General features: G+C 43.4%; 1 protein-coding gene across 1 annotated transcript in view; it reads left to right on the top strand.

The window, feature by feature from the left end:
* APLF (aprataxin and PNKP like factor) overlaps positions 1–12,207 on the top strand; it is a 95,643-nt gene that overhangs the window by 6,895 nt on the left and 76,541 nt on the right. Inside the window, exon 2 of the mRNA XM_077814000.1 lies at positions 245–316. Within this exon, the coding sequence (XP_077670126.1) occupies positions 245–316 (72 nt within the window). The remainder of the gene's footprint in view (positions 1–244; positions 317–12,207) is intronic.

Below are 12,207 nucleotides of genomic sequence, written 5' to 3'. Positions count from 1 at the left end.
ATCTTGATCTTAATGTTTTAATCTAGTTCAAATTACGAATTCTTTTTTTTTAAACTAATTGTGTTATGTGGAACTACTTACAAGGAGTCAGAAACCTACAGCCTGCATGAACTGTACTCAATGAAACCTTTTAATCTGCCTATTGGTTTATCTTGATTTGATTTTTGTTTGCTTGTTTGCTGTAATGATTCAAGATATGAGTGCCATAATTTGCTCTTATCTCAACGGTCTGTCTTCTTTTCAGATTACAGACAAGAGAGTATCCCGAAAACATGCCATATTGGAAGTGGTGGGTGACCAGCTTCGCATCAAACCGGTAACTTGACTTTTTTGTTGTTTCTGTAACAGTCAAGCTACACCAGAAAAAAGCTACTTTGATATCAGATACACATGGATCTAAGTAATGCTTAATGAAAATCTGTGTAAGAAGTAGAAATTGATCAGGAATGTCTGAAAATGAAGCTACTGAATTTAATGTGGTGATCCATAGACTCAACACTGCTTTTTCTAAAAGGTGATTGTGGGGTGAAACTGGCATTCTCCAAGGATGGGAACATGGTTTACAAACATCAGTATACTCATTATACCTGTCTGGTGTTATCCCCATTTTTTCGAGACTGTGAGTTGCCTCAGTTCACAGGGGGGAAAAAAAAGGATGGTAGAGTAATGAACAAGAGACAGTTCTCCTGACCATGCCCCCCTCCCCTCATTCTGTACAGACCACCCCTTTTCTCATTGGCATATCTGTATTCTGCCATCAAACGATTTCCAATAATTTACTTTTATTTTTGTCTTTTACAACAGTGTAGCACTAGAAATACGTAAGAAATATAGAACATAATTATGGAAATGCTGATTGTGACTCCATAGTTAGTTCAGTTTTCCACTTAAAGCAGGGATAAATCCTCTTTTGTATGAAAAATAGTGCATCCTCACTAAGTTTACAGCACTTACTGAGTACAGGATGAATTTTCTGAAAATTTGTAAGAAAATCTGATAATTTCTTGAAGTGAAAATTAAATTGAGTCCTTTAAGAAAATTCGCTTTTATCATGAATGATCTTAATGGAATAACACAGATTCTTAAGAACATAAAGTTAAGAATAGCCATACTGGATCAGACATTTGGTCCATCTAGTTCAAGATCCTGTCTTCCCACATTGGCTGGTGCCAAATGCTTTAGAGGGTATGAACAGAACTGGATAGTTCATTGAGTGATCCATCCCGTGTCATCCAGTCCCAGTGTCTGGCAGTCAGAGGTTTAGGGACACCCAGAGCATGGGATTGAGTCCCTGACCATCTTGGCTAATAGCAATTGATGGAAATATCCTCTGTGAAGTTATCTAATTCTTTTTTGAACTCAGTTATACTTCTGTCCTTCACAGTATCCCCGGCAACAAGTTACGCAGGCTGATTCTGTTGTCTGAAGGAGTACTTCCTTATATGTGTTTTGAACCTGCTGCCTGTTAATTTTATTGGGTGACCACAGATTGTGTGTTATGTGAAGGGGTCAATAGCACTTCCTTATTCACTTTCTCGACACCATTAATGATTTTATAGACCACTCAGATCCTCCATCAGTCATCCCTTTTCCAAGATGAACAATCCCAATCTTTTTAATCTCTTCTCATATGGAAGCTATTCCATACCCTTATCATTTTTGTTGCTCTTTTCTGTAATTTTCCCAATTCTAGTAGATCTTTTTGAGCTGGGGCGAACAGAACTGCATGTAGTATTCAAGGTGTGGGCATACCATGGATTTATATAGTGGCATTATGATATATTCTGTCTTGTTATCTATCCCTTTCCTACTAGTTCCTAAAATTCTGTTAGCTTTTTTGACTGTCGCTGCTTATTGATCGGATGTTTTCAGAGAACTACACATGATGATTCCAAGATCTTTCTTGAGTGGTAACAGCTAATTTAGACCCTATCATTTTGTATGTATAGGTGGGTTTATATTTTCCAATGTGCATTACTTTACATTTATCAACACTGAATTTCATCTGTCATTTTGTTGCCCAGACATGCAATTTTCTGAGATCCCTTTGTAACTCTTCACAGTCAGCTTTGGACTTAACTATCTTGAGTAGTTTTGGATTGTCTGCAAACTTTGCCACCTCACTGTTTACCCCTTTTCCAGATTATTTATCAATATGTTGAACAGCGCTGGTCCCGGTACAGATCCTTGGAGGACCCTATTCTTAATCTCTCTTAACTGTGAAAACGGATCATTTATTGCTATCCTTTGTTTCCTATCTTTTAACCAATTATTGATCCATGAAAGGACCTTCCCTCTTATCCTATGACTACTTAGTTTGCATAGGAGCCTTTGGTGAGGGACCTTGTCAAAGGCTTTCTGAAAGGTCAAGTACATTATATTCACTGGATCACCCTTGTCCACATGTTTGTTTGACTCCCACAAATAATTCTAATAGATTAGTGAGGTGTGATTTCTCTTTACAAAAGCCATGTTGACTCTTCACAAACATATCGTATTCATCTGTGTGTCTGATAATTCTGTTCTTTACTATAATTTCAACCAATTTGCCTGGTATGGAAGTTAGGTTTACTGGCTTGTAATTGCCAGGATTGCCTCTGGAGTGTTACGAATTACACCTGGTAGGACACGCACACCAGTGCTGCGAATTACACCTGGTAGGACACGCACACCAGTGCTGCGAATTACACCTGGTAGGACACGCACACCAGTGCTGCGAATTACACCTGGTAGGACACGCACAGTTCGAATCTAGGCTGAGGCACAGAAACAAAGTCCACAACTGCAGAGTTCCCAAAAGACACTAAGTTTATTACGCTCGAGCGTGGTGCCCCCCTGCTAGCCAGGAGGGGACCCTGAATGCAGATTATACAAAGGTTATATACCTTTTAGCAAAGCATGTTGCCCTCGTGCATCGGAAACCTTAGCCAATAAACAAACCCTTGTCTTATCTACCACCTATCCCTGCTTGGTGCATTCCTCGTGCTATACCAGTATGTTAATTACACAGCATGGTCCTAAAGCCATGCATCAGTAACTTTTATTATCAGGATGGGAGGCCTCACATCAAGGCCAAGAGACAGGGAGTTAGAGACTGACAAAAACCAGATACTGGGAGTCAAGGCAGGCTGGAGACAAGGAGGAGGATTTTCACAGGGATTCAATATCTAAGGATTACTCCTCCTGGTGTATGATGTGCTGGCATTTAAACAATGGTGGGCCCCAAACCAAAATGGAGTCACATGTGCTAACTTTTCCTTAACAGGAGTCATCTGGTACAGAGGCTGATTTAAGCCTCTTTCAGGACTTGCTGCTCTAACAAGCAGTCATTAATGATGTTTAGAAAATTTACTTCTACCTCCTGTTCTGAGGTGACATATTCCCAGTCAACATGAGGATAGGTGAAATCCCTCATTCTTGTTGGGTCTTCTGTTTTTGTAGCCTCTCTAATCTCCCTGAGTATTTCACAATCACTGTCACCGTCCTGGGCATGGAGTGTAATCCTACTGCTATATTCTTTTTATTCAAGCATGTAATTTTGATTCATTTAAAATTTTAAATATGGTGTATATATGGTGAATAGACATATCTATTCAGGGGACACCATCATAGGGCCTAATCACATCAGCCACACCATCAGAGGCTCATTCACCTGCACATCTACCAATGTGATATGTGCCAGCAATGGCCCTCTGCCATGTACATTGGCAAAACTGGACAGTATCTACGTAAAAGAATCAACGGACACAAATCAGACATCAAGAATTATAACATTCAAGAACCAGTCGGAGACCACTTCAATCTCTTTGGTCGCTCGATTACAGACCTAAAAGTGGCAATTCTTCAACAAAAAAAACTTCAAAAACAGACTCCAACGAGAGACTGCTGAATTGGAATTAATTTGCAAACTGGATACAATTAACTTAGGCTTGAATAAAGAGTGGGAGTGGATGTGTCATTACACAAAGTAAAACTATTTCCCCATGTTTATTTCCCCTCGTACTGTTCTTATAAAGTGCTGGAAATGGCCCACCTTGATTATCATTACAAAAGGTTCCCACCCCTGCCCCCGCTCTCCTGCTGGTATTAGCTCACCTTTCCTGATCACTCTTGTTACAGTGTGTATGGTAACACCCATTTTTCATGTTCTCTGTGTATATAAAATCTCACCACTATACTTTCAATGGTACGCATCCGATGAAGTGAGCTGTAGCTCATGAAAGCTTATGCTCTAATAAATTTGTTAGTCTCTAAGGTGCCACAAGTACTCCTTTTCTTTTTGCAAATACAGACTAACACGGCTGCTACTCTGAAACCTAAATAACCTTAGTAGAGCATTTGGTCAGTTCCTGTAGAAAGGAACTCGCAAAGTTAAGTGCTCATCAAGAAGCACTTAAGAAACAATGCATCTTGGAATGCTCCAATCCACATAAGAAGTCTTCCTGGAGACATTCAAGATACCATGCGGGCAATGGCTTCTGCCTGTAAAAACTGAGTGTCATGCATGGACATGTGACTTGCCCAGGTGACCCCAGAACTCCATCTTGGAGCTGGACTTTGCATAGGAGAGAAGAGGGGGTCTCCACCCACAAGAGAAAGTCTATTTAAGCCTATGGGAGACCCCTCCATTTTGTCTTCAGTTGGCTAAGGAGGTAGCCTCTCCACTCCTAAGGATACCTGAAAGAAAGTGGAACAAAAGACAGTAACTACAGGGGGTGTGAATGATTGCTGGACCTGGACTAGAAGGAGATTAGTCTGTAAAAGGAAACTTACTGGAACTGGTGAGGTTTCGTCTGAATTCAGTTTCATTAGACATGGACTTGTGGGCTTTATTTTATTTTGCTTGGTAATTCACTTTGTTCTGTCTGTTACTACTTGGAACCGCTTAAATCCTACTTTCTGTATTTAATAAAATCACTTTTTATTTATTAATTAACTCAGAGTATGTTTTAATACTGGTGGGGGTGTGGGAGGGGAACAGTTGTGCATATCTCTCTATCAGTGTTACAGAGGGTGAACAATTTATGAGTTTACCCCGTATAAGCTTTATACAGAGTAAAACAGATTTATTCAGGGTTTGGACCCCATTGGGAGTTTGGCATCCGAGTGTTAAAGACAGGCACGCTTCTGCGAGCTGCTTTCAGTTAAGCCTACAGCTGTTAGGGGACGTGGTTCAGACCTGGGTCTGGGTTTGCAGCAGGCTAGTGGGTCTGTCTCAAACCAAGCAGGGTGCTGGAGTCCTAAGCTGATTGGGCAGGAAAGCAGGGGCAGAAGTAGTCTTGGCACATCAGGTGGCAGCGCCCAGGGGGTTTCTGTGATCCAACCCCTCACACACATGCCCAAGCCACCAGAGGCATCTCTGTTTGAGGAGTGTTTGCATGCACTGTCGGTGACTGTGTCCCTCCAGGAGATTCCAAAAATTTGACGAAGGCAATGCATGTCAAAGCTGTTGAGCCTCTTTTCCTGATGAGAATATAAGGTCCGTGTCTCGCTCCCATACAGAAGTGTGCTGATAACACATGCACACAGATCTTTGTGTGTTCTGTCAGTTTGTTGTTTTGCCAGTGTAGGCGTGTTGTGGCAGGTTTTCCAATGTGGATCTTGAGTTCTGTTTCAAGTGAAAGGTTGACTGTGAGAGTGGACCCCAGGTATATGAACTTGTGCACCACTTCAAATTCATAGTTGTTAATCTTGCTTCCTCAACTCCTTGAAACATTATGCTCATATTTTTTAGGCTTATGGTAAGCCCAAAGTCTTGACAGGCTTTGGAAAAACTGTCCATAAGGTTTTGGAGATGAGCTTCTCTGTGGGTTGTCACTGCTGAGTCATGAGCAAAGAGGAGGTGTTGGTTAAGGGCCTCTGAGTCTTGGTTTTAGATCTGAGTCTTGCAAGATTGAACAGCTTTCCATCAGATCTTGAGTGCAAGTAGATTCCCTCAGTTGAGGAACCAAAAGCTTGTTTTAATGGTAAGGAGAAGAAGATCACAATCAGAGTTGTGGCAAGTACACAGCCTTGCTTAATTCTGCTACAAATCTGGAAGGCCTCAGAGACTGAGCTGTTGTATTGAACTATGCCGTCCATGTTTTCAAGGAAGGATTGAATCATGCTTAAAAGCTTATGGGGGACATCCAATCTTTTTTAGAAGTGCAAATAGTCCACGTTTACTGACAAAGTCAAAAGCCTTTGTGACATCATCGAAGGCTATGTAAAGGGGATTTTTTTTTTGTTCTCTGCATTTCTCTTGTAGTTGTCTCAGTGAGAAGATTGTCACATGAAGAGAAGGGAGTTACTTTATAAATGGAGAACCAATGTTGAAGGCCAATTCAGTCAGAGTGGATGTGGTCCACTCCCAATAATTGATGAGGAGGTGTCAATACCAAGAGAGGGGAAATTGCTTTTGTAATGAGCCAGGCACTCCCAGTCCCTATTCAAGCCCAAATTAATGATGTTAAGTTTCCAAATGAATTGTAGCTCTGCAGTTTCTCTTTGAAGTCTGTTTTTGAAGTTTTTTTTGTTGAAGAATAACTACTTTTAAATCTGTGATAGAATGTCCAGGGAGATTGAAGTGTTCTCCTCCTGACTTTTTTGTATGTTACCATTTCTGATGTCCGATTTTTGTCCGTTTGTCCTTTTATGTAGAGACTGTCCAGTTTGGCCAATGTACATGGCAGAGGGGCATTGCTGACACATTGTGGCATATAACACATTAGTAGATGTGCAGGTGAATGAGCCCCTGATGGTGTCATTGGGTCCTATGATGATGTCACTAGAGTATATATGGGGACAAAGAAGGCAATGGGGTTTGTTACAGGGATTGGTTCCTGGGTTAGTGTTTCTGTGGTGTGGTGTGTGGTTGCTGGTGAGTATTTGCTTCAGGTTTGGGGGCTGTCTGTAAGTGAGGATTGGCCTGCCTCCCAAGGCCTGTGCGAGTAAGGGATTGTTTTCCAGGATAGGTTGTAGATTGTCAATGATGCACTGGAGAGGTTTTAGCTGAAGGCTGTACGTGATGGCCAATGGTGTTCTGTTATTTTCCTTGGTGGGCCTGTCCTGTAGTAGATGACTTCTGAGTACCCGTCTCGCTCTGTCAATCTGTTTCCTCACTTCCCCAGGTGAGTGTTGTAGTTTTAAGAATGCTTGATAGAGATCATGTAGGTGTTTGTCTGAGGGATTAGAGCAAATGCAGTTGTATCTTAGGGCTTGGCTGTAGACAATGGATTGTGTGATGTGTCCTGGATGGAAGCTGGAGGCATGTAGGTAAATATAGCAGTCAGTAGGTTTCCGGTATAGGGTGGTGTTTATGTGGCCATCACTTATTTGCACTGTAGTGTCCAGGAAGTGGATCTCTTGTGTGAACTGGTCCAGGCTGTGGTTGATGGTGTGGTGGAAATTGTTGAAATCCAGGTGGAATTATTCAAGGGTCTCATTCCGGTGGGTCCATATGATAAAGATGTCGTCAATATAGCATAAGTAGAGGAGGGATGCTAGGGGATGAGAGCTGAGGAAGTGTTGTTCTAAGTCAGCCACTCTTCAAAGAGAAACTGCAGAGCTACAATTCATTTGGAAACTTAACACCATCTTTGGGCTTGAATAGGGACTGGGAGTGGCTGGCTCACTACAAAAGCAATTTTCCCTCTCTTGGTATTAACACCTCCTCATCAGTTATTGGGAGGGGACTACATCCACCGTGACTGAATTGGTCTTCAACATTGGTTCTCCACTTGTAAGGTAACTCCCTTTTCTTCATGTGTCATAATATATTTGTCTGTATCTGTAATTTTCACTCCATGCATGTGAAGAAGTGGGTTTTTTACCCACAAAAGCTTATGCCCAAATAAATCTGTTAGTCTTTAAGGTGCCACCGGAGTCCTCGTTGTTTTTGTGGATATAGACTAACACGGCTACCCCTTTGATACTTGAAAAGGTTGTGTTGATAATAGATGTTTAAGTTCTGAAGCTGCACTGTGATTCAGGATAGATTCAGTCTGCAAGGGTCCGAAATCTGTTTAGGACAACTCGGGCAAAGGCTTTTCCCATAAGGCTAAGAAGGGAAATGTCACGATATTTGTTACTGTAGCTCCTGTCACCCTTGTTTTTATAAAGAGTGATGATCATAGAATCAAAGAATATCAGGGTTGGAAGGGACCTCAGGAGGTCATCTAGTCCAACTCCCTGCTCAAAGCAGGACCAATCCCCAACTAAATCATCCCAGCCAGGGCTTTGTCAAGCCTGAACTTAAAAATATCTAAGGAAGGAGATTCCACCACCTCCCTACGTAACGTATTCCAGTGTTTCACCACCCTCCTAGTGAAAAAGTTTATCCTAATATCCAACCTAAACTTCCCCCACTGCAACTTGAGACCATTACTCCTTGTTCGGTCATCAGCTACCACTGAGAACAGTCTAGATCCATCCTCTTTGGAACCCCCTTTCAGGTAGTTGAAAGCAGCTATCAAATCCCCCCTCATTCTTCTCTTCTGCAGACTAAACAATCCCAGTTCCCTCAGCCTCTCCTCATAAGTCATGTGTTCCAGTCCCCTAATCATTTTTGTTGCCCTTCGCTGGACTCTTTCCAATTTTTCCACATCCTTCTTGTAGTGTGGGGCCCAAAACTGGACACAATACTCCAGATGAGGCCTCACCAATGTTGAATAGAGGGGAATGATCATGTCCCTCGATCTGCTGGCAATGCCCCTACATATATATCCCAAAATGCAATTGGCCTTCTTGGCAAGAAGGGCACACTGTTGACTCATATCCAGTTTCTCGTCCACTGTAACCCCTAGGTCCTTTTCCGCAGAACTGCTGCCTCGCCATTCGGTCCCTAGTCTGTAGCGGTGCATGGGATTCTTCCGTCCTAAGTGCAGGACTCTGCACTTGTCCTTGTTGAACCTCATCAGATTTCTTTTGGCCCAATCCTCTAATTTGTCTAGGGCCCTCTGTATCCTATCCCTCCCCTCCAGCGTATCTACCTCTCCTCCCAGTTTAGTGTCATCTGCAAACTTGCTGACGGTGCAATCCACACCATCCTCCAGATCATTTATGAAGATATTGAACAAAACCGGCCTGAGGACTGACCCTTGGGGCACTCCACTTGATACTGGCTGCTAACTAGACATGGAGCCATTGATCACTACCCTTTGACCCCGACAATCTAGCCAACTTTCTATCCACCTTATAGTCCATTCATCCAGCCCATACTTCTTTAACTTGCTGGCAAGAATACTGTGGGAGACAGTGTCAAAAGCTTTGTTAAAGTCAAGGAATAACATGTCCACTGCTTTCCCCTCATCCACAGAGCCAGTTGTCTCGTCATAGAAGGCAATTAGATTAGTCAGGCATGACTTGCCCTTGGTGAATCCATGCTGACTGTTCCGGATCACTTTCCTCTCCTCTAAGTGCTTCAGAATTGATTCCTTGAGGACCTGCTCCATGATTTTTCCAGGGACTGAGGTGAGGCTGATTGGCCTGTAGTTCCCAGGATCCTCCTTCTTACCTTTTTTAAAGATGGGCACTACATTAGCCTTTTTCCAATCTTCCGGGACTTCCCCGGATTGCCATGAGTTTTCAAAGATAATGGCCAATGGCTCTGCAATCACATCCGCCAACTCCTTTAGCACTCTCGGATGCAGCGCATCCAGCCCCATGGACTTGTGCTCGTCCAGCTTTTCTAAATAGTCCCGAACCACTTCTCCCTCCACAGAGGGCTGGTCACCTCCTCCCCATGCTGTGCTGCCCAGTGCAGTAGTCTGGGAGCTGACCTTGTTCGTGAAGACAGAGGCAAAAAAAGCATTGAGTACATTAGCTTTTTCCACATCCTCTGTCATGAGGCTGCCTCCCTCATTCAGTAAGGGGCCCACACTTCCCTTGAGTTTCTTCTTGTTGCTAACATACCTGAAGAAACCCCTCTTGTTTCTCTTAACATCTCTTGCTAGCTGCAACTCCAGGTGTGATTTGGCCTTCCTGATTTCACTTCTGCATGCCCGAGCAATATTTTTATACTCATCCCTGGTCATTTGTCCAATCTTCCACTTCTTGTAAGCCTCTTTTTTGTGTTTAAGATCAGCAAGGATTTCACTGTTAAACCAAGCTGGTCGCCTGCCATATTTACTATTTTTTCTATACATCGGGATGGTTTGTCCCTGTAACCTCAGTAAGGATTCTTTAAAATACAGCCAGCTCTCCTGGACTCCTTTCCCCCTCATGTTATTCTCCCAGGGGATCCTGCCCATCAGTTCCCTGAGGGAGTCAAAGTCTGCTTTTCTGAAGTCCAGGGTCCGTATTCTGCTGCTCTCCTTTCTTCCCTGTGTCAGGATCCTGAACTCGACCATCTCATGGTCACTGCCTCCCAGGTTCCCATCCACTTTAGCTTCCCCTACTAATTCTTCCCGGTTTGTGAGCAGCAGGTCAAGAAGAGGTCTGCCCCTAGTTGGTTCCTCCAGCACTTGCATCAGGAAATTGTCCTCCATTTTCCAAAAACTTCCTGGATTGTCTGTGCACCACTGTATTGCTCTCCCAACAGATATCACGGTGATTGAAGTCTCCTATGAGAACCAGGGCCTGTGATCTAGTAACTTCCGTGAGTTGCCGGAAGAAAGCCTCGTCCACCTCATCCCCCTGGTCCGGTGGTCTATAGCAGACTCCCACCACGACATCACCCTTGTTGCTCACACTTCTCAACTTAATGCAGAGTCACTCAGGTTTTTCTGCAGTTTCATACTTGAGTTCTGAGCAGTCATACTGCTCCCTTACATACAGTGCAACTCCCCCACCTTTTCTGCCCTGCCTGTCCTTCCTGAACAGTTTATATCCATCCATGACAGTACTCCAGTCATGTGAGTTATCCCACCAAGTCTTTGTTTCCAATCACATCATAATTCCTTGACTGTGCCAGGATTTCCAGTTCTCCCTGCTTGTTTCCCAGGCTTCTTGCATTTGTGTATAGGCACTTGCGGTAACTCGCTGATTGTCCCCCTTTCTCAGTATGAGGCAGGAGCCCTGCCCCTCTCGCGTGCTCCTGCTCGTGCTTCCTCCCGGTATCCACTTCCCCACTTACCTCAGGGCTTTGGTTTCCTTCCCCTGGTGAACCTAGTTTAAATCCCTCCTCACTAGATTAGCCAGCCTGCTTGCGAAGATGCTCTTCCCTCTCTTCGTTAGGTGGAGCCTGTCTCTGCCTAGCACACCTCCTTCTTGGAACACCATCCCATGGTCAAATAATCCAAAGCCTTCTCTCCGACACCACCTGCATAGCCATTTGTTGACTTTCACGATTCGATGGTCTCTACCCAGGCCTTTTCCTTCCACGGGGAGGATGGACGAGAAGACCACTTGCGCCTCAAACTCCTTTATCCTTCTTCCCAGAGCCACGTAGTCTGTAGTGATCCACTCAAGGTCATTCTTGGCAGTATCATTGGTGCCCATGTGAAGAAGCAGGAAGGGGTAGCGATCTGAGGGCTTGATGAGTCTCGGCAGTCTCTCCATCACATCGTGAATCCTAGCTCCTGGCAAGCAGGCATCTCTCATTTCTTGCGGCACTTAGCCTTCTTTCCAGCACAGGCAGAGCAGTTTCTGAAGATATTGCAGTAGAATAGGTTTTCTGCATTTTATGACCTCTGATGGTATGCAGTCTTTTCCAGGGGTCTTTCCATTGGGGAGATATCTATGACAAGGCTAAGCTCTTCAACAGTTGGTTCATCATTGAGTTGGTTCATAACAGGAAGGCTTTCAATGGTGTTGATGGCTGCATCCCTAACAATATTTTCATAAGAGTAAAGATCAGAGTAGTGTTCCACCCAGTGATTCATCTGCTTGGTGTGGTCGCTGATTGTTTCCACTGTTGTTGATTTCAGTGGGGCTCTCTTCTTTGAAGTTGGACCCAAGATTTCTTGATTCCCTCATACATGTTTCTGACATGCATAACACTGTTTAAAACTGCCCTACTGATAAGACTGGCATCCGATCTCACCTGTTCCAAATACTATATAAGCATATATATAATGTAGCCATGGGAATGATTATAGGACATGTTATGTCTGGTATGCCTGTGTTCTCCAAGACTTCGTGTGATGAATAAGAGGGAGCAGATGAAGTTTTAAGCAGAAGTTACTAGTAACTACTGCAAATTACTTGGAAGCTTCTTCAACCAAATCACAAACTGAATATTGACAAACAACTATGAGCCTCTAACGTGTATTACATGAATATCTATGC

The sequence above is a fragment of the Eretmochelys imbricata genome, chromosome 3, assembly GCF_965152235.1.
Source record: "Eretmochelys imbricata isolate rEreImb1 chromosome 3, rEreImb1.hap1, whole genome shotgun sequence".
NCBI lineage: Eukaryota > Metazoa > Chordata > Testudines > Cheloniidae > Eretmochelys > Eretmochelys imbricata.
This window is presented reverse-complemented; position numbering and strand designations above follow the sequence as displayed.